Raw genomic sequence first — 22,595 nt, 5'->3', positions numbered from 1 at the left:
TAGATAAAAGTGTTGGAAAGAAACTTGCTCAATGTTTTGTCTTTTTAGGGGATTTTATTGACCGAATCAAAAATGTAGAATATCACAGGCCTACTCCTTTAAGCAGGAGTTCATCTATTATCAATTTCTCCTCACAGAAACAACTCCCACACAGCCCACACACAGACGTCCATTCAGCTCCTCTCTGACATCTGTGTTGATAATGTGAATTTCATGCATTGACACTGGCTTGCGTCAGAGTTGTTTCAGCAGTTAGGTACATTTCCACACGGATATGTTTTGTTAAAAGCCGTATTCCTGTTCTGGTACTTGACGCTGCCCACACAGTGCTCTCCTCCCCCCTCAGGCACTCGTCTGACCGGGTGAACCAGCTCGAAGCTCTAGTGGAGACGTACAAGAGGAAGCTGGAGGACCTGGGAGACCTGCGCAGACAGGTGCGCCTCCTGGAGGAGCGCAACACTGTGTACATGCAGCGCACCTGCGAGCTGGAGGAGGAGCTGCGCAGGGCCAATGCTGTTCGCAGCCAGCTGGACACCTACAAGAGACAGGCAAGCAGAGAGGAGCAGGAGGAAGAGGAGGAGGAGGGGGTGATACTCGATGTTAAACAGCCTGGTTCAAGCACGTGTTTGGAGAATGTTACATTTATTTTTATAAAGAGCTCCTGCCGACGTAGACTGTTGCTATGCTCTCTGACTTGCAGGCACACGAGCTTCACACCAAGCACTCAGCCGAGGCCATGAAAGCAGAGAAATGGCAGTTTGAGTACAAGAACCTTCACGACAAATACGACGCCCTGCTAAAAGAGAAAGAAGTGAGTCTGTGGAAACTGTCAGGGAATAAATGCTCAGTGCAGAACACTTAGAAATGCTTTTACTGAGCAGTTTTATCAGCATCACTTTATACTGGCTCTGTCTCCTATCATAAACACACTCTAAAGGCTATTTATAGACCATGTGGTGGCTTCAGGAAAGGGAACCTAGAGTCACAGACTGAGGGTTGCTGAACTCATATTTAAAACATTTTAAGACCTTTTCATGAGCTAAACAAAGAGCCATTAACACCATTTCACACCAGCATGATGATGCTGCTGCTTTATAGATTTTATGCTGGACTCAGCAGCATTGATTCCCTTATCCCCAAATTAAAAGTTTTATTTGCCAATCTTTAAATCGCTTTTAATCTTCTTTTTCACATGTAATATACTGCTGGAAATCTAGTTAATTGTTACAGTCTACAAAAAAAGAATAATCTGTGAATGCTTAATAGCGTTGATTTGATGAAGGGTTTCATTTGCCATCTAAAATGTACAGGGAAGCCTTAAAATAGAGACATGATGATTTTTTTCTGTTAACATTAGTGTCTTTCACATCTGTATTGGACATGTACACTTGAGGACAAAATTATTAAACCCCCACTGACAATTCCAGTTTTTCTCAAATATTTCCCAAGTGCTGCTAAGCAGAGTGGAGAGTTTTTAACACAGCTTTTCTTAACATCCTAGTTTTATATTTATTCTCTCACATTTTGTAAATTAAAACATCTTCTTTGTTGTCTAATGTCTTTCTGCATCTCCCACTTCTCTCTTTCTGCATCTCCCTCTTCTCTCTTTCTGCATCTTTCTCATCTTCTCCCTTTCTGCATCTCTCTCATTTCTCTTTCTGCATCTCGCTCATCTTCTCCCTTTCTGCATCTCCCTCTTCTTCTCCCTTTCTGCATCTCCTTCTTCTCGCTTTCTGCATCTCCGTCTTCTCGCTTTCTGTATTTCCCTCTTCTTTCTGCATCTCTGTCTTCTCTTTTTTCATGTCTCCCTCTTCTTTCTGCATCTCTGTCTTCTCTCTTTTTGCTTCTCCCTCTTCTTTCTGCATCTGTCTTCTCTCTTTCTGTATCTCCCTCTTCTCTCTTCCTGCATCTCCCTCTTCTTCCTTTCTGCATCTCCCTCTCCTCTCTGCATCTCCCTCTTCTCTCTTTCTGCATCATCTTCTCACTTTCTGCATCTCCCTCTTCTTCCTTTCTGTTTCTCCCTCTTCTTCCTTTCTGCCTCTCCCTTTTCTCTCTTTCTTCATCTCCCTCTTCTCTCTTTTTGCATTTTCACCTCTTTCTGCAACAAAGAACTTATAAGTAGTGAAGCCTGTGTTCTTCTATGTTTTGTGTTTTCCAGCGTCTGATCTCTGAGAGAGATACACTCCGGGAGACAAACGACGAGCTCAGGTGTGCACAAGTCCAGCAGAGGTCTCTCAGTGGAGCCGGTGAGTCCGGTCAGGAAGAGAAACTCAACCTGAATACATGGAAATAAATCTAATAAAGCAGTATTCCTCTTGATGTAAAGTGTGTAAGATCTAAGTGTGTGCAGCTGACTGTTGTTTAACCTTGCATAGTTGTATACATGCTAACACGTTCTCTGATGTGTGATTTTTTTTTTCACAGATTAAAACCAAAATAAGCTGATTATTAAAATGTGTAAAAGTAACCAGCTGACTCCTAATCTCTCACTCTGTCTCTACAGGAGGTTTGTGTGACACTGATGTCACAGTAGGAAACCTGGCTGCAGAGATCATGCCTACAGAGCTCAGGTTTGTTATTCTCTTTCAGACATGCTGTGGGGGTTTATATGTAGGTAGTAAACAGATATAAGGAGAAATATAACCATGTAATCAACTGAGGATATGACACTAGGCTCATGATTTAGTTTTTTTAAGATGTTCTGGTTTATTTTAAAAGGGGTTTGTTTTTTGTCCTGGCAACGCTCAGTTTTAATGCAAACCCAGTGTAGGCCAACATTTTCAGCGCTTGGCATCATGAGTTTGGAGAGATGCTCTCAGCATCAGCTTTTTTTTTTTTTTTTTTTTTTTTTTTTCATGTTTTCTAGGTGTTCTTTCCTTGAATGAAAGGGAATATCATGCACATGGAGCTATTTTACTACGAAAGGAAATAGAAGTCAACTTTTGTTACTTGGCACCAGTAAACGCTGCTAAGAAGCGCTCTAAGATTGGGGGCGCTGCCAGTGCAGGAATTAGTGGCTGTGGACTTAGGCCCTTATTCTTCTGCAATAAAAATCCAAAATTACCCTTTCTCTTCTTTCATTTATTAGTGTTGGCGCCGGAAAATCCACTGTGGAATTCGCACTTTTAATACCTTTTTCCACTTAAAAAGCCAGCTGTGTCTTAGATATTGATGTGACTAATATATCAATGTAAATTACTGAGATGAAAGTCGTCAGTACCCGAATAGCCACAAGCTGCATGACACCTAATGCAATACAAAATTGATTCAAGGGATTTTGTATCACAAATGTCTGCTGAACTGCTCAGAATGTGCTGGAAGACATAAAAACTCAGACCAGGCTGGCTAGACCGGCCACTTTTAACAGCTTTTACTCCTCGTTAGTTCATAACTTCGCATTTAAAAAAAGTATGCCATAAAGTTAAAGAAAATTGTGTGTCCTGTCAGACACCTTTTTAAAACTTTTGTTGGAAGTAAAAGATTTTCAAATTAATTCTAAATCAGATTTATTCGGGCTGTCAAAAGATTGTGATTAATCCCAGTATTTCTGTAGTAAATGGTGATTAATTGACCCCCTCATGTTGCATTTTGAAATTCCTGTATTTTCCAGTCAAAATCTTTTTTGTGTCATTTTGGATTTTTCAAATCTCTCAAATAAGGGGAACAGACTTCCTGTTTAAAACAGACCTGCTTTATAGGTACAGTAGGTCGAAGATTAACCATGAGCCATGAAGTTAACCATGTTAAAAGGAACTTGTTATGGATTGTAAATGGAATAATGAGACATTTACAAGGTAAATAAGAACACAAGGTTCAGATATCTTCTGGCTGCTCCACTGAGTTGTCTGAGATTTAAAGGTAAATGAGACATTAAGGAGCAGTGGTAGATTTAGTTTACATCACTGAGGCCGCTGTGTTGAAAAGGACAATAAAGCTTTAGGATTAAAGAAAAAATAGTGCACTAATTGTGGAGGTTGATTAATTGCAATTAATGCAAATAATCTTGACAGCCTTAAAATTTATCCACATATTGTGTAAGACTCAAAATTTAGGACACGTTTTTTGGTGTGTTTTTTGACTGATAGCATGATAAGTAGTGCTGTACTAAAGACCATGCTATCGGAGACCGAGACAAGACCATAAAAATATATTTTTATAAACCATGACAAGGTTGACCAGTTAAAAAGCAATTTTAGTTTTCTTCTTAATAAATCTGACAGATAAAAACAAGGTGTCTGCAACTCTTCAAAGAACAGCATGCAAAATTCTCAAATCTTAACCAGTTGGTTCAATTAACTTCCTGTGAAAAATAAATCCTTGTATGTAATTTAAAAGCCACTGACAAGTCCTGAATTATTTTGAATATCTAAAAATGAGATGTTGATCTAGATTTGTCAGGTGAATGAGGTCTAAAGTAGGTGTTCAGAGGGATTTCTGACTAGAAATAAGATGGACTGATGTCTGAGTTTTTGCAGGTTTAGCTATTTGTTGTTTCAGCAAGTGCTTTTCCTTATTATCACGATAACGAAGTTGAAGAATAGCAGATCAGTGCTGGTCTCAACCAGTTTTAATGGAAAATCCCAAGTCCAGCCAGTCCGACCCCGAGACAAGACCAAGACATTAAGAAATGTGGTCTCGAGACCAATCTCAAGACCAAGACCGTTCTCGAAGACTGCAACACTGATGATAAGTACAGAAACTTGAAATGAAACTACAACTGATTCATAAGACAGGCTGTGCATATGAGGGGGATTTCCTTAAAAGCCAACTCCTATAATCTAAATTTCACCCTGGCAGTATTCTGATACAGAAATGTGATAAATGTGCAATTCAGACAGCCTGTAGGAGTTTGGTTGCAATTTTAATAACTCTAAACAACAGTATTGGGTGCATAGGACTTACATTTTTTCTACTGTTGTATCAAAACAGGTTTTAATTTCGCTTGATTTTTTTCCTAGAATTGCATCTGAGTTTAAGTGCCTGGTATCCTTACTATTGCAGCCTTACTATGCACAAATTGATGCATAAGAAGAGCTGCAGCCCATTTGTGACATGGAAGCACATGAAGCTTTTAAAATACACTGAATTTTCTAAACTTTGTTTCACCTTTTCGTTCATGTTATTTAGGGGTTTTTTTTTTTTTTTTTGAAAAATTGGGCCATTACAGCAGCTCTAACATGTCTAGCATCCTCCTCAGTCCTTAAATCGTGATCTTTACAGCTTCTGCATTCTCTTAAGTGAGCTGGATATCTAACAATGAATGTTAGAACAATGTTTTGGTGTGTTGAGCTTCCTAGCCTGGTGCCATTTACATGCTACTGTTTTTCCTGTGCATTGTTTGCTAACCTCCATGTTCATTCGTACTTGGAGATGAGACATGATTTCGCCAACCCAGTCACTTTTTAACACGTCCTTTCTCCAGCAACATACGTCAAATAAGAGAAGCTAAAAGCAGAAATCTCCCTCTACTGTTACCTGAACTTCACTTCTTTGTAACACTGATTTAAATCGCCCGTATTTGTAGAGTGAGGTATTATATCCCTACATGTAAGTTCACAGAGGAGATTTCCTGCCTGAATTTGTGTCAAACATGCATCCATGCCACTATCTGGCGCCCACTTGTGCTCTATATTAATCTTCTATAGTCGGAGGCCTCCTAAAATAGCAACCTGTGTCAGAGCTGCACATTTGTCCGGGGCGTTGTCGGGGCTCGGCCAACTGCCCCGCCGCTCTCTGACCCACTTCATTTGTCCTCAGTGCTCCTTCACCTCCTCGTTCTGCTCTTTCTCCTCTGACCAGGGAGACGGTGGTGCGTCTGCAAAGCGAAAACAAGATGCTGTGCGTCCAGGAGGAGGCCTACAGGCAGAAGCTGGTGGAGGTGCAGGCGGAGCTGGAGGAGGCTCAGCGCAGCAAGAACGCCCTGGAGACTCAGAACAGGTAGGCGTTAATTGAACATGCCGTCCAACTGTCTTGGTGTGAAGTAATCGTTCCCCTTGTAAGCCACCATATTGTGTGTTCCTGGACGTTGGGCAGCCTGTTTGGCTGATGGGAGGAGTGATATCTGCCTAAATGTCAACCCCCCCCCTCTGGACTCGGTGCTCAGCTGAGCTGTGTGGGCCGCGCTGGCGGACAGACAGCACTGAGCCAGATTGTCCCTCCACTCAGCGAGCGTGTGCGTTTACATGGCTGTGGGCATGTGGACATGTGGGTGGACTGTGTGTGTGTCCATGCAACACCAGGCCCAGGGTGTGGGAAGCATCCTCAGCAACAGTAACAGGAGGAGAGGAGTGGACTGAGCATGCTTAGTAGAGTAGAGCTGTGAATGGCCAGGCAGTACAGTGATGTACACAACCTGCAGCAGATGCACAGTACCCATGATGCTTTGCAAACATCTTCCACTATGATTACAGTAAAATTACTGGACAGTAAATCTATGAAATAAAGGTAAAATAATTCATTTTTGGTTGCTAGAAGAAATATTGACATTTTATACCTGAAGGTTTTGAAAATTGGAACATGATCTTTCCTTCATGTGCAGGTCAAAACCAGCAGGAGAATTTCCAACCAGTTTATTTAATAAAGGCACACCTTTATAATGAAGTGGAAGGCTTAGACCTCCTCTTCTGCCATTTAATTTTTCCTTTGTCTCAGTAATTGATGCTATTAAAGGTAGCAAAGCACAGTACTTCCCCCAAAACATACCTGAATGTAAATTTGCTGTTTTTAAAAACTAGTAAAGAAAAACCCACAAGTACATTAAAAAAGATACTCAATTACAGTAAAGTCAGTAAAAATCAGTTACTTCACCCCTGCCAAAATCACTAAAATGAATCCTTCGTCTGCAGCCTGGATGAGCTGTGTCACATGTTTAGTCTGTTTTCCCAGAGCGGCCCACTTTGTTTCAGTCCAGTTTTATCACAGTTTAGCTCATTAAACTCTGATCTTACCCGTTTCCTCAGCTGATGAGCAGTCCAGTCGTTGTGATGGGCAGTCCTTTTAAAGATCCAGATCATTCTGCTCAGCTCTGTAGAGTTAGTTACCAAACAGCTCTTTATCTGGTGCCAGTGTAGCTTCTTAAATGTGGATTAAATATCGACAAAGGATGGAGGAAAGGATACTGGCCCTCAAACAGGAGCTAGCTACAGTGGCTCACATTAAAAGCTGGTTTGTAGCTCAGGCTTGTTCATGAATGGCACATCTTTTCTTGGTTGCTTTCCCAACAAGGTTTATTCGGTTGATGGTGCATCACCGTTTTGCCTCTTATAGTACAAGACTCCTCTCTCCCTTTACTTGGCTAGAAGATGCTGAACAGGGGTCATAAAGTACATTTGCACAAGGGCCAGATTTAGTCTCAACAGAGACTCTGGGAGTGGGACTTTCAAATATACAAAAGTTAAATGAATATTTTGGTCTGATTGAAATATTATTGTAGTCGGATTTGTATTTTCAGTGAGATCTATCCTTATTATCTATAAAGCAGGGGGCCACAAAGAGACGGGCCTGACAACAGAGTTGGCTTGGCCTCTGAGAATCCCATAGAATGATCCCTCCCAAAACTGGGATTTAGTACTAGTATTAACTCATGTTGTTGATCAGCGGGCTAGGAAGTCTGCAAGACTGTTTTTTTGTGATATTTATCACCTACACACCAAGTACATCAGTTTAACTGTGGAAAAATCCCTTTCTTGGTAAAGTGTAGAGATCGTACTCAATGTGTTGTCTTTGGATCTGTCCAGGCTTGAGCCTTTTTTAAAAGACTGGAAAAAACTTGGGGGTGATAATGGACAGAGATTTAAAATGGATCTGCAGATAAATGCAGTTTTAAAAGACCGTTTTTATCATCTTCGTCTTTTATCCAAGGTCAAGCCCTTTTTTTATCTTTTAATGATTTTGAGAAGGTTGTGCATGTTTTTATCTCAACTCGTCTTGATTATTGTAATGCACTTTATTTTGGTGCCAGCCAAGCCTCTGTTCATCGTTTACAGCTCGTTCAAAAAGCCACAGCTCATCTTTTAACTAGTTGACATAAATATGACCATATTTCCCACATTTCAGCCTCTCTTCACTGGCTTCCTGTGTGTTTTAGGATTGATTTTTTTTAACTTAGAAATTTGTAATCTTGCTGGCTCCACCCTATCTTTCTGATCTTTTAAAACCCAATATTTTACCTCGGATCCTCCGACCAGTGTCTTCTGACTGACCCAAGGTCGAGGTTAAAGCTCAGGGGCGGCCAAGCTTTTTCAGTAGCTGCACAAAAGCTCTGGAATGCTCTTCCTCTTCATGTTCGCCTGCCCCTCTTGCTGCCTGTCTATAAATCACACTTAAAAATGCACTTTTACTCCCTGGCTTTTGGCTCTGCTTGAGAATTGGCTTTCATATCCTTTCTGGTTTTATTGATTCATCTATGTCCTCCAGTTTTCACTCTTGTCCTGCATTTCAGTTTCATTGTTTTTAACTTTTATTGTACAGCATATTGTTTTTAAATGTGCTTGATAAATAAATTTGGATGGGATTGGTTATGTAAAAATTGGATATGCAAATAATTGCAGCGTAGAGGTCCATTTAGCGCTGTAAAGTACCAACTTTTCTGCGTTCCCTTTCATTCCTAATGGCTGACCCCCACTTCCTGACCCCCACCGGACATTCAGGATCACATGATTGCAAACAATCTATGTTTTGGAACACATAAGGGCATCATAAAACTCTCTAAAAGACGATCCAGAGCTCCGCAGAAGAACTCAAACTTTCTCGGGTACCATGCCACCTCTGTAAATGACTGCACTGACTGCAGGCTTTCTTATTCTGTGTATCTGTTTTAAAATATTTTGCCACTAAATTGATTCACCACACAACTATATCTCTCCTTCTCTGCACTGCTGTAGTCATACTTTTCATTTTCTGAGCTGTAACTTCTATGACTGATGGTTCAACATAAAAGCAAGATGGGAATGTAGATTTTTTTCATGTTTTTGTTACTCATTTATATATTCATCTTTCTCTTTGCGCAGGTTAAACGAGCAGCAGATCTCGGAGCTGCGAGCTCAGGTGGAGGAGCTTCAGAAAGCTCTGCAGGAGCAGGACAGCAAGACTGAAGATGTGAGTGAAGAGACCCAATCAACGATCAGTTCCTGTGTTTAAAATCCAAACATTTGCATGGCACTCCTTAAGATTACTGATCTGGACGATTGTCTGTTGAGGATTGCAGTGATCTTTTTACTTTGATACATGTTGTGTGGGACTTTAACCGTGTTTGCTGTGGTGATCACTGTTAACGCCTGCCCCTCTCTTGTCTGTCTCTCTCCGCCTGCCGTCGCTCATCTCTGCCAAAATCAGGCCATCGTAAGTACGGCCCCCCACCCCTCTGTTCCCCATGATTTTACTCCTAGGAGCTTGATTTTTGCAGCCTACGGGATGTCTGTTTGTGTTGCTTTTATAGAAAACCTTGGTGTTATTTTAGACTAATGTGTTGCTTTTCTTTTTTCTTTACAGTCGTCTTTACTGAAGAAAAAGCTCGAGGAGCATCTGTAAGTCCTCAGCTGTTTCTGATGATTATTTATACTTGTGGCATCCAAAAACAGCGTAAAAACATCCCTGTGGTGTGTTCTGTTTCAGAGAGAAGCTCCATGAAGCTCACTCAGACCTCCAAAAGAAAAGAGAAGTAATCGATGACCTGGAGCCCAAAGCAGACAGCAACAGTACGCCTTTTCTACCAAATCCCCAGCCATGATCTCTGGTTTTGTTTCCTTCATGCTCACTTTTGTTTGTTTTTTTCTCCACAGTGGCAAAGAAGATAGATGAACTCCAGGAGATCCTGCGCAAGAAGGACGAGGACATGAAGCAGATGGAGGAGCGATACAAGCGCTACGTGGAGAAGGCGAGAACGGTCAGTCCACAGAAGCCGACCATGCTGTACACAGCATGTGGCTCCAAGATAAAAAGAGATGGTTATTTTTTTCACAGCTTAAAACGGACACTCCAACGGCTTTACAAACAAGAATGTGGTGAGAGCAGTGTGGAGTACTACTGTGTTTTTGTTGAGCTTAAGAAAGCTTCAAATCCCTCAAAAGGTTCTTAGTGAAATCTGGGAAATTTCCCCTTAAACAGTTCACCTCGGTTGGGGTCATTAGGGCTAAAAAGACAAGTTGGAAAAATAAATAAACATAATGTCCAAGAGCATGACAGTTTTATGCAAAGAAGCAGATATAAATGCAGTTCAACCTTTTCTGTTAAACGATGCCTTTGTTGTTTCTAGGGTGGTGGATGTTGTCAGTTTTTTCTCAACTAGGTAGTGTTAATTTTGGCGGCTATTTTTAACTTTAGTCTTAGTTACAGTCTTTAATTAAATGCGATAAAGTTTTAGTCACATTTTAGTCATTTGTTTGGTAAGGGCAGGGCTTTTAAGAACATTTCAGAAGGTGATTGGGTGAATGTTCTGTCACATTCGTGGAGAGCCGATCAAAACAACAAGACGAAATGAGGTAGTAGGCATGCTCAGCTCCAGTGCTTACCTGGTTTGAACAGCAGGGGTTGCCAGTGGCTAACATTCATGCTGAAGCCTGTTTGGGAGATGTGCAAATACATCTCTGCTAAAAAAGAAAAAAAAGCTCTTCATGTGGCTTTTTTTAAATAACGAAATGTGGTCGACATCTGCTCAAACTGAGGCTTTTCTACTGCTACATCTGAGCTGGTGGCAGCCATTGCTATCAGCTCACAGTCCAACTTAACCCCGCCCGTAGCTACCGTCTCATTCTCCTCAAATGACGCCGATCTGCTGCTTTGCAGGATGCAGATGACCTCTGACGTCCCCACTGAGCTGTCTGAATATTTAAAGTGAAAAGAGACATTAAGCAGCAGTGGTGGACTTATTTTACATCACTGTGAGAGCAGAGTGATGCTTCAGTGAGTAATATCCAGCTGCTGCCTTCAGAATAGCATGTAATTATTGCAATAATTGATCTACAATGTGTTTCTTGAATATTAGCAGTTAGGTTTTAGAGACATTTCTGAAATTGTGGGTAAAATGAGCAGTTTCTATTCAAATTTAACACTCTAAAAATAAGTATGACCACATAAGTTCCACAAAATCCCCCTGCTCACTGAGTCCGCCCTGCATCTACTTCAATAAGCCAGCTATGCATCTTTATCTAATCTAATCGTGTCTATCTCATATCTGCCCCTCTCGTTCTCGGGCTAAGTGATTTCTTTTCTGTCCATGTGCAGGTGATCAAAACCCTGGATCCTAAGCAGCAGCCGGTGACTGTGTTTCCTGACGTTCAGGCTCTGAAGAACCAACTGACAGAGAAGGAGAGAAAAATCCAACATCTGGAGGTGAGAAAATTTCAAAATATAGTGGCACATGAAGTCATTTTACCCCTCTAGATCCCGCTAAGTCATAGTAATATTGATCTTTTTACAGCATGACTATGAGAAGAGCAGAGCCAGACACGACCAGGAGGAGAAACTCATCATTAGTGCCTGGTACAACATGGTGAGTGAATGTAAAGATGCATGAAGAAGCTGTGTTGAACTTTTTGTTTTTTACTTAAAAATTAGGGATTGGAGTGATGGTATGTGCATCTATAGGAGTCGTGTCTTACCTGCATGCGTGGCTGTTTTTATTAAAAAACAGTTGAAAGTAGGGATAGTAGGGATTTTAAATATTATCTATTAAAAGGAGAGTTTAAGGAGGATTTTACAGCACGGAGAAGTTCTCACTCCACACTCCTTTTTCTCTCTGCTTCAGGGGATGGTGTTGCATCAAAAGGTATCCGGGGAGCGTCTTGGCCCCCCCAACCAGGCCATGTCCTTCCTGGCCCAGCAGAGACAGTCGACCAACGCCAGGCGAGGCCTCATACGACACCAGCCCAGATAAAAACGAAGAAAACCACAAAACTGAACCCCCTGCACCTTTTTGCCTTTTATACCTCCACTGGATCGCTGCACCATAGAGCAATCCTCATGCTGCTACTGCCCCCTGCTGGCTCTTAACGGTACAAGAACATCCTGAAGAGGAGAGACACTACTGCGTTTGACTCTTTTATCAGAGGAACAGGAGCTGATGGAGGAGACGGAGGGCCTGAGAAGAGGCCCACTCACCTTTTAAGGTGACTTTTATTTCCTTTTGGACTCTCTCTGTTTCTTTTAAACATTTTTTAATCTTTTTTGTTGAACTCTTAAGATGAAATGTGAACTAGGTTAGTCAGGCTGCAGTTAGAGGAGCTTTAGGGGCATCGTAATGAATTTTGCAAAGGCTGGAGAAGCTTTAAAGTCACAGAGGAGTGAAATCAGACAATCTCAGTCAGCCATTAGTACATCTCATTGGTTTTTGTTCATTTGTCTGAACTTTATCTTTGCTTTTTTTTGTCGCCTTTTTGTGTTTTGAGGTGAGTTTGACTTATTGAGGGACTTGGTTAAGGTATAAAAACCATGAGGGTGTGTTAATAGCTTTTCCCCTCTTTTATACTCACTGAAATAATTTCTCTGAACTTAAAATTATTTAATAACGGGTAAGAAGCTTCACTTGAAACACCAAAGCACTTTCCTAGAGGGTGGATTATTCAGTGCCTCATAGAAGGAAGAAAAACCCTCTTTGGATGAGAGTAAATGCTCATTTAAACCCTTTAGTCTCCTCTAACATGAACATATTTACCCTAAATAATCCTTATTTTTATTCCTCTCTTGATTTCCTTTAAATTTCCTTATTTGATTGTTAGAAATTAGACTTCCTTCGCTTTTCCCAAAGATAAAAACAGGGTGTCGGTTCTGGGTTAATTGCACTCATCACTTTAAGCTCCAAAAATATCTTTTAAAGGCATATGATTAGTGAAATTTAAACCCTCGTAGTTTATCACGAAGACTGGAAATCAAATGCACCGATATGATGAAGGCTGATAAAAACACTAAGAATATTGGATCAGCTGACCACTGTTTACCGCTGCTAGATTGTTTTTGTTGACTGATGTGGAAGGAAATTCACTCATTAAGCTGGAATCGTGAGGTGAGCCTGTTGTAAAACGGTGCACATACCAACACTACATCTGCCTTTATTTAAAATTAATTCTTTTTTAATGCTCAGCAGACGTAGTCGTTAAAAGTCTCATATCAGAGCTGCTGTTTGTGACTTGTCCTCTCTCCCTGTGAGCGTTGGTGCTGTTTTCTACAAACCACAGTCCTGCTGTCGTGTGCCGGCGTTTTTCTACTTCTGTTCATTATTTTTTGAGTTTGTATTTATGGTGTGAGTCACTTTCTTTTCTGCACATTTGCATGGTTTGAGGGGTTAATTTTTCAGTAGTTTGAATCATATTTAATGGTTTTGTAGATGATAGCACAGCGTACGTAGCACAGGGATTTGAGGCAAGGTCAAGGTTTGTAGTCCAGTCTGTTCAACTTTTGCACTACAAATAAATTCAATCTTAAGATAAAAATGATGCTCTGGAGTTTTCTTTGTCTTTGAATTAATTAAAAAACAATGTACCAACAGAAATCATATCAATCTTTTTTAAGCTTAATGGGTATCAATGATAAATAAATCTTAAGAAAACAACTAAAAGTCAAGGAAAAACTCTGAAGGAGGAGGCTTTCTGGGCTTAGTTGGCCCAGGGGTCTCTGGAAGCAGCTGATGGGTACCCGGTGGCTCAGAGGGCTGAAGATTCAGCAGTGATGGAAACAAAAAACCCGGGTGTAGGACTTTCCACTGGCCCCAACGTTGTTCAGGCAAACCATCCAATGACTTGAGGCTGATTTATGCTCTATGCATGCATGGAAATAGATTTGTACGTTTACAACAGGGGTGTCCAAACTATGGTCCGGGGGCCAAATGCAGCCCTCGGTCCATTTTTGATTGGCCCGCAGCAAATTCTAGAAATAAAGGGAAATATGGCCCATATGAGATGATGAAGCTCGTGCTCAGCTGTATTGTACGTTTTTTAGTTTCAGCATTAGGCAGCGGTACCATGTTGATTCTGTAAACAAACAATTTGACAAGAAGAATTAATAATGTCCTGGTGGATTATTGCAGCAAATGGCAGCACCAATAGCATTTCAGGGGTGGAGCCAGTGGAAGCCAGGGCCAAACAGGGCCCCTGAAAATGACTGTTTATTTGCCTGGTCAGCCATTAAAAAGCCATTTAGGTGTTTTCAGTTGCAAAGCATGTATTAACTTACATTGGATTTGTCTTTCTTACCTAAATATCCTCAAGGCAAAGAATATGAAAGTGGCCCCACCATTTCTCATTTTTCTGTATGTGGCCCTCAGTGGAAAAAGTATGGACACCCCTGGTTTAGAACTTCACAGCCGTCGTTACCCCCACTCCAACGTGCCTGTGTTATGTTGGAGTTGACATTGAAAACTAGACCACTAGAGGTCACAGTGTATCAGGGAACTACCTTGAAGCAGCTCCATCCGTCACTAAAGAAAGAACAGTCCGTCCTTTAAGTCAGCTGTTCTTATATTTGTCTGTCTTTGTGCTTAGGTGAGCTAACATCATTGATATGTTTGTATTTTCTCATAACACTCTCAGTCTTTGTCCAGATTTTCTCAGAAAACTCTTAAGTTCCATATTTTTCCAAAATTCTTCTTCGTTGTGTTTTGCTAATCTGGGTTGAACTTTTGGCTCCATTACTCAAGACTGACCCACGGCTGGCGGTGGTGATGCAACATTTGGGGAACCAACAGGTCCTCTGAAGAGGAGGAGGCAGAGCCCGAAGATCAGGGGGAAGACTCCTCTGTATCCGTGTCTGAGGTTGCTGAGATGGTCAAGAAGCTCCCCAGTGGCAGGACGCCGGGTCTAGATGAGATTTACCCTGAGATGCTGAAGGTTTAGGACAGTGAAACTCAACCTGTGGCTCTTTTATGTCTTCATTTGAAATATTATTCCCCCAGAATACCTTAAAAAAGGAAAGAAATTATCCACTGAAAGTCACTTTAATTACTTTGTTTCCCACAGCTTAAATTTCAACCTTTATTTTTTGTCTGTATACTTCTATGGCCCGTTTTGCATTTTTTTGCCACTTTTAATCTACTTTTACTGCTTTTGGCCCATTTTTGGCCACTTCTCTTTGCCAATTTTTGCCTGTTTTTGACACTTTTATCCTGCTTTTTGCCCACTTAAGTTGCCTTTTGCCATCAAATGCCACTTTTTCCCCATTTTAGTCACTTTTCACTCATTATTTTGCCACAGTTTTGCTGCTTTTTGACCATTTTTTCCACCTGTAACTCATTTTTTGTCACCTCAACTATTTTTGCCACTTTCTGCACTTTTTTGCCACTTTTTCTCCCCAGTTTTTGCCATTTTGTGCCTTTTTATCCCCTTTTTACCCATTTTTGCCAATTTTGACTTAATTCTATTGCCACTTTACCCCATTTTTTCCCCCATTTTTCACCATTTAGATTGTGGCTCTTGCAGATATATTTCTCAACAATTTGGCTCTTTGGTTGAGCAGGGTTGAGTAACACTGGCTTAGGATGCCATCATGGCTGACATGTCTCTTTAGTGTCGTGTGGAGATCTTGGACAGTGGAGCGGCACGGTCACTGCTCAAAAGGACATATTTGAGTGCTGACTTCTCAGTTTTAGTTACACCTAGGAAGAGCTGGAGAACGATGCTGGGGAGAGAAATTTCTGGGCTGACATGTTTCACCTGCTGCCACCATGACCCGGCCTGGATAAGCAATAGAAGTTGGATGATGTCTCAACATTTAGAAATATTTTCTAGTTATTTTTACCTTTTCTTAACATTTCAGCTTATTTTTTAATATTTAGAGTTTTTTTAGACAGTGCACAGGAGTTTGACTGCTATTTTTGATGATTCAGAGCAAGAAATTCTCCAACATTGAGTGTCCAGGACTTCTGTTTGTGTGTCTGTGGTATCAAATGGGTTTCCTTATGGCTTTGTCACCAATGATAAACGCTCCTAAATCAAATCAAATAAATAAAATGATAGTTCCCAGTCTGGCCTAAACATTTAAAATTATCCTTTGTACCTCTATATATTGCCCAGCCTCATGTAACAGTCCGTAATGACTAAAACCTTCACTAAAACAATCTGAATCTCAGAAAATAACACTGACCCGGCTTTATCGTGTTGATCTTTGTTGTGAAGAAACTTTTAAAGGCCAAACCGATGAGTCAGGGTTCTCACATCGTTGGTGCTACAGGCTGAGCAGTTGTGTGAAATGGTGAAAGTATTGTTTTTCTGTCACATCACTCTCAACAAGAAAGTCTCTGATGACTCGAGAAAACGGCGTAACAAAATCAACCACGCCGACAGTTAATCACCAAATAAATCATGAGAGATGTCGCACCAAACTCTCACTCCAGATTAGTGTTTTAAAAACTTCTCTCTCCATTCTTGTTACTCACAGTCTGCTGCACGCTGCAGATTACAGTTAGTTTGCCTGATGAAGGTCGAGAGCTGAAAATGTTGACAAGAAAATTATCTTTAAGGTAGACAGTGTGCAGGAGGACACTTTTCTCATCTTTTTGTCTTTAATTTTGTCTTAAAGAGTATCCAAAATTCAGGAAGAGGGTTGTTTATGCTGGTGGGACCAGAATGATTACTTAAAAGAAACACAACACCAATCCCAAAACGGGGCGCTGTATAAATGTATATAAAAACAGAATGCAATGATGTCAAATCTAATAAACCCATATTTTATAAGCTAAAGGGCCATGTTTACCATTCTGTAGCATCTGCACCTGTTGCTGGAGTTTTCGGAGAGGAATATTGTCCCATTCTTTTCTGATCTAGGATTCTTGCTCAACAGTCCTGGGTTTTCTTTTCTGGATTTTTAATTTAGTGAATTTCTAAATGTTTTCTACTAGTGAAAGGTCTGGATACAGGCAGGGCAGTTCAGGACCCGGACTCTTCTCCTGTGAAGCCATGCTGTTGTGATGGATGTGGTATGTGGTTTAGCATCGTCTTACTGAAACAGTCAAGGCCTTCCCTGAGAGAGACGTTGTCTGGATGGGAGCATATGTTGCTCCATCTGCTTTTCAGCACCTTTCCAGATGTGTAAGCTGCCCACCCCATAGATGCAGGGTTTAGCACGGAGCCAGGATGACAAGCTGGATGGTCCCTAACCTCTTTAGTCTGCAGGACGATGCATGGTTTCCATGAAGAATTTCAAATTTTGATTTTTCTGACCACAGAACAGTTTTCCGTGTTGCCTCAGTCCATTTTCAGTGACCAGAGAGGACCGTGGTGTTTCTGGATCCTGTTCACATCTTCTTCTTTACATGATCCAGCTTTAACTGTCATTTGTGGATGGCACAGCCTCGGCTTGGACAGACAATGATTTCTGGAAGCATTCCTTAAACCCATGCATTGATTTCCAGCACAGAATCATGCCTGTTTTTAATGCAGTTTGTCCCTTGCTCACAGAGATTCTTCCAGATTCTCTGGATCTTTTGATGATATTATGGGCTGTAGTGGTAGGATATTTGAAGTCTTCACAATTTTACCTTGGAGGAACATTTTTCTGAAGTTGTTCTGCTATTTTTAGACAGTGAACATCTGCCAATCTTCACTTCTGAAAGACTGCCTCCCTGAACTGCTCCTTTTATACCCAGTCATGTTACCAAGCTGTCGCTAATTAGTTGTGAAATGCTTCTCCTGCTGTTTCTCATTACTACCAATTATTTTTCCAGCCTTTTTTTGCCCTGTCCCCACTTATTTCACTATCAAATTCAAGATGAGCTATAATTTTTAATAAAATTGTAAAATGTTTGTTTCGACATCTGATATGTTGTTTATGTTCTATTGTGAATAAAATATGGATTTATGATGTTTTTAAATAATTTCATTCTGTATTTATTTACATGTAACAGTGTCCCAGCTTTTTTGGAATGGGTGTTGTGCAAAGTTATCGCTGTAGTTACTCTCTGTCCAGCAGGGGGCGCCACTGCTGCGGCGTGACGTCAGCTCAGAGGAAATTAAACATGGCGGACAGAGGCTGAAGTTAACGATAAGCGTAGGTGAAAGTCCACAAACCTACGGGTCTGTGCTTCAGTTAGTCGAAACTTTTTGATCAGTTTACCAGCGTTGTTGTACTTTTATTCACCCGAGAGAGATATCTGGTCCTTACTTTGAGTTTAGTCGTCGTTTACAGCCTTTATAAACTGAATATTAGCTGTTAGCATTAGCCACGTTAGCAGTCCGACCAGCGCCTGCTTTTGTTTTTGTCTCACTCAGTTACGGACTGACTCATAGGCTGGTTTTATGTCGCCATTTTTTGATAAATAGTATTTCTGTGTGCAGGATAGAGTGTTTCAGAGATAAACAGACGTTAGAGGTTTTTATTTCTATCCTGGGTGTGGTCCTATCCATCCTGGAGAAAGCAAACTTCGCTAAAGCAGACTTTAACTCCTGGGGTCTCCTCTCTGCCAGCACCTGGACTGTATTTTTATGAACATTAAATCAGGAAACATGGATTCAAAGCGCTCTCACAGTAAACCTCAGAAAAGCGGAGGTGGAGGCAGCAGCGAAGACTCCAGCTGCGGCAGCCCGGGGTCCCCCTCCAGCAGCCCGGCGCAGACAGCCTCCGCAGCCCCGGCGGTGGTGGTGGCTCCCGGGGGTAACGTGTTCGCCAACGACGGCAGCTTCATGGAGATGTTCAAGAAGAAGATGGAGGAGGAGCAGAGGAAAAAAGAGACATGTGGAGGAGCGAGTGCCACCGAGCAAGGACACACATCAGTGGAAAAGAGGCCCCCACCCGTGGCGAGCTTTGTAAGGGGTTTAGCAGTTGTAAGATGAGATAGATGTAGTTTAACACACCTATTAACAGTCTACCTGTAACTGACATGTAACTTTATACACCTTTGGGTGGTATCATAAACATTTAAGTACTGTACACACTCCAGATACTTCTGCTATTCTTGCATTATTGTGTCAATGTTTAATATCTGCAGACCAGTCTAGACTAGGGATGCTCCTCTCTCATGATGGTTTCTCTGGTGCTGCGGTCCCAGACTAAATGTAGACCTTCTGCTCTGGTGTAGTCTCCTTCTTGGAAGTCCATCTGAAGGGCTCCTATAACGGTTTCAGTCTTCTATCCCCTAACCCAGGTGGGGAAGCGCAGAGGCGGGGTGTTCCTAAAGACCGGCATGGTTGCGAAGAAGCAGAAAGTAGACTCAGAAGTAAGTATGGTTGTCAAAATGCTGTGGTACTTTTTCAATAATTTGTTAAGAATGATACAGAACCCTTTATTTTAATGCTTGATTATACTTTAAAACACCAAAGCTCAGGTGAACCGGCAGATCCTCAGTTGTATTTTAACTCAGAGCTGTAGAAAGAGAGAGAGAGAGTGCTAACTGGTCTCTCAAGTCCTTTTGTAGTCACCAAAACATACAGAATGCAAGTTTGTGTCTCTTACAGCAGTGGTTCTCAACTGGTCCAACCATAGGACATACCACCTACTGTACTGTGATTTAGGGACCCACATTTCTGATTTTTATTAAATTAACTCAACAAAAAATGCTGAAATTTGGACCTTGGAAGAAACACAACAAAACGCTGAACAAAAAGACTGGTTAACACTTTGTGTGGACATGCATGCAAACATATTATTTCACCATTATAACACATTTTGTGAGTGAAGATCTGAGGAAAACAATCAGAATTGACTAATTTTCCGATAAAATAAAGTCTACGAATGGATGTTTGCCTAGGGCTTCAGTGTTAGATATATCCTGCCTCTTTTTTTCCTGAAACCAGTTCACGACCCACTGAAAACAGGATTACGACCCACTTTTGGGTCCCGACCCACCAGTTGAGAATCACTGTCTCACAGCACTGTGTAAAAGCCGATTGGAATCAAAAGTATGAAAAAGATTTTGTAGCGATGCACCGATTTTAAAAGTCTGGGCTCATGCTGATACAGATTTCTTCAATTTCCGTTTAGTCGCTGTATGTAAACTTATCTGAATCTGCAGTTAGCTTTGCTTGCTGCTTTAATAAAATTGGTAAAACACAACAGATAAACACTGGCAGCTGATCTATTCCTCACCACAGTATTTGCAGAAGGCCGATGTTTGTCAAAATTACATTTTCTAATACTTAAATTGAATGGATGCATCTGTGCATCCCTAATATTTTGCATATCAATTTCAGAAGATAGCAAGAAAACCCCTGCCCGCTGTCAAAAATGTACCAAAACATCTGCAGCTCTTCTACACTTCAATATTTCTTCATCTATTAGATTGTGCAAGAATTTACCTGCATTTTTAGTTATTAAAAAGAGAAATTCTTGGTATTTGGTGCTTAAAACTTGTGTCTTTGTCGCCACAATAACATAAAAGATTTTTATACTGTTTGAATTTAACCTACAGTTTTCTAAAGTTTATGTTTTGGTGTTAATTGATATTTATGTTCACGACTCTAGAAATCTGTTTTTTTTAGTATAATATACTTTTTTTTAATACAGCTAGGGATGCATGATATTATCGGTCTGGTATCAGCATTAGGGCTGGGAAGTTAATCGAAAATTAGATTAAATCACAGTATGGCCTGCTGCAATTTTTAAATCACAGAAGGTGCAATATTTCTTTGACCTTAAATTTGTGTCAGAATACCAGTTTTAAACTTTTTTTTGCCACGGAGATGGTGTACATGACGTATGCAATCATTCAGGTGCCATTTCTTTTAAATAGTTGACAAAAATTCCTACCTTCTTCATTTCTGTACTTTTTTCTTTTTAAGTATAAGAATGACAGAAACCCTCCAATGCAATAATTCATATCCACTTTGCAATACGAGTCAAAATCTTTAGAATTAGACACTTCTGAAGTGTCTATTGTTCAGCCTTTGTTTAGGAATAAAAGAAAGTAAAGGAATAATCACATATCAAATCACATTTGCAATATTGGGGAAATCGCAATCAGATCATTTTCCAAAATCGTTGAGGCCTAATCGGTATCAGCAAATATCAAAATTTCTGCAGATAAATAGATCTAATATTTTGCCCGTGTATTTTAACCTATGTCGACTGTAAATGTTTCCATATATACCAATAAATTAGTGGAGTTTTAGGCTGAACCAACAGACCATTCAGTTCAGATGTTTTTCTTTATTTATCCTTATTCTTAAAACTTTAAAAGTGTTTTTTAAGGACTAAAGCATCCTCAAACCTTCAAGTGTGTCCCAAAAGGACTGAAATTTCTTGTCTAAAAAGCGTTTTTAAATATCAGTATTTGCTAAAATGAGTCTGTAAATATCAGATATTGTGCATCCCTATCTCCAGCCCTTGCTGTGCCACTTTCTCGCTGGGTGTCTGCGCACTTTTAAAGTTAAATTTGAGACATTTTAAGACCCAGTCAAAGTTGAAGCTTTTTGGATTTAATGTGGGATCCAAATGCTTTGAATTCTATAATCTTAAGTTTTAGTGTTTTGCATATTTTGCAGATTGGCTTAAAATATGATAGAGGATCTGCAGTTGTTTTTAAAGCCTCATAACTGTCAGTTAATTGAAATTAGGATGGTACTGCTCAAAAAATACACAGTATTATGAAGTATCTAAGTGTTGAGCATTTTGACAACAGCTGTCTGATAACTCATTTGCAATCAGCGTAGACAAAGTAGTGTTTTTATCTTGCTCCTTGTATATATCACATTGACTGAACTACTTGTATGTTTTCAGATTAATACAATAATCATGTGCCTCTAAGGAAAATCAATGCTAGAACTGTTGTACTGGATAGCTTTAGATGGCACAGGTGGTTGGTTTTATGTCTGAGGTGTAAATGTGACTCTTTTGGCTCCTATTGATGAAATCTTGGACTTGTTTTTTCTCTCTGTGGCTGATGTCTCTACGTCCTCTCCTGCAGGCCGTTCCAGGCAAGAGCGATGCTTGGTCAAAGTACATGGCTGAGGTCAAAAAGTACAAAGCTCATCAGTGCGGTGACGACGATAAAACCCGACCGCTGGTCAAGTAGGTTTTCTGAACGGGACGCGACAGTGTGTTTGAGGGGAAGCCGATCTGGGAGATGCTCCGGGAGAGCTGGCTGATCCGGATCCTTCTCACACTGCCAGTTCACCTCCTCATCTACAAACTGCTTAGATCAACACTTTTCCCTCTTTTTTTTGTATTGTTTTTGTCTTGCTTGTTATTTGTTGGACTCTGGTAATGACCCAGTGTTTCATATTTCCATTATTGATCATTATTGTTGCATATTTTCAACTTTGTCTCATGTCTGGTTTCAGTCAGTGTTCTTTAAGGAGGATTTCATGAGCCAAACTGAGGTGTGAATTAAATCAACACTGCCCTTTCAAGCCTGCTGTTGTTCCTTTAGTATTATCAAACCAGCCGCTTTCACACACGCACTCCTGAATATTTCTAAATTCAGGTGTCAATAAAAACTCAAGATGGCAGGCGGGACAGCAGCGCTCAATGCCACAATCACAATTTTATATTAATGCCAGATGTAGATGTAAGAGAGGACAGAACCGGCCGCAGGATTTCAACGCCACCATCCCCACCTGCAGTTTATTTCCTGTTGTGTTCAGACTTCCAGTCCCCTAGGCCTCTTGGGAAACTTTATAAGTGTGCTGTTAGGTGAAATTCCAGGTTAAATCCCATCTATCCAGTTTCTTGTTGTAACT

At 40.7% G+C, this 22,595-nt stretch overlaps 2 protein-coding genes across 2 annotated transcripts in view; both read left to right on the top strand.

The window, feature by feature from the left end:
• Positions 1-13,424, top strand: part of hook2 (hook microtubule-tethering protein 2) — a 34,405-nt gene extending 20,981 nt beyond the window's left edge. Inside the window, exons 12-24 of the mRNA XM_041777861.1 lie at positions 347-548; positions 701-811; positions 2,159-2,246; positions 2,504-2,570; positions 5,800-5,937; positions 9,009-9,096; positions 9,334-9,339; positions 9,490-9,524; positions 9,613-9,695; positions 9,780-9,883; positions 11,221-11,328; positions 11,417-11,488; positions 11,744-13,424. Coding sequence (XP_041633795.1) covers positions 347-548; positions 701-811; positions 2,159-2,246; positions 2,504-2,570; positions 5,800-5,937; positions 9,009-9,096; positions 9,334-9,339; positions 9,490-9,524; positions 9,613-9,695; positions 9,780-9,883; positions 11,221-11,328; positions 11,417-11,488; positions 11,744-11,872 — 1,231 coding nt within the window. The 3' untranslated portion in view covers positions 11,873-13,424. The remainder of the gene's footprint in view (positions 1-346; positions 549-700; positions 812-2,158; positions 2,247-2,503; positions 2,571-5,799; positions 5,938-9,008; positions 9,097-9,333; positions 9,340-9,489; positions 9,525-9,612; positions 9,696-9,779; positions 9,884-11,220; positions 11,329-11,416; positions 11,489-11,743) is intronic.
• Positions 13,425-17,917: 4,493 nt separating this feature from the next.
• On the top strand, positions 17,918-22,265 carry trir (telomerase RNA component interacting RNase). Its single transcript, XM_041817052.1, has 3 exons — positions 17,918-18,725; positions 19,064-19,135; positions 21,821-22,265. The coding sequence occupies exons 1-3, from the start codon at positions 18,405-18,407 to the stop codon at positions 21,926-21,928; spliced, it is 501 nt and encodes a 166-aa protein (XP_041672986.1). The 5' UTR covers positions 17,918-18,404; the 3' UTR covers positions 21,929-22,265.
• Positions 22,266-22,595: the final 330 nt, after the last annotated feature.

Source organism: Cheilinus undulatus, linkage group 21, assembly GCF_018320785.1.
Source record: "Cheilinus undulatus linkage group 21, ASM1832078v1, whole genome shotgun sequence".
Taxonomy (NCBI): Eukaryota; Metazoa; Chordata; class Actinopteri; order Labriformes; family Labridae; genus Cheilinus; species Cheilinus undulatus.
This window is presented reverse-complemented; position numbering and strand designations above follow the sequence as displayed.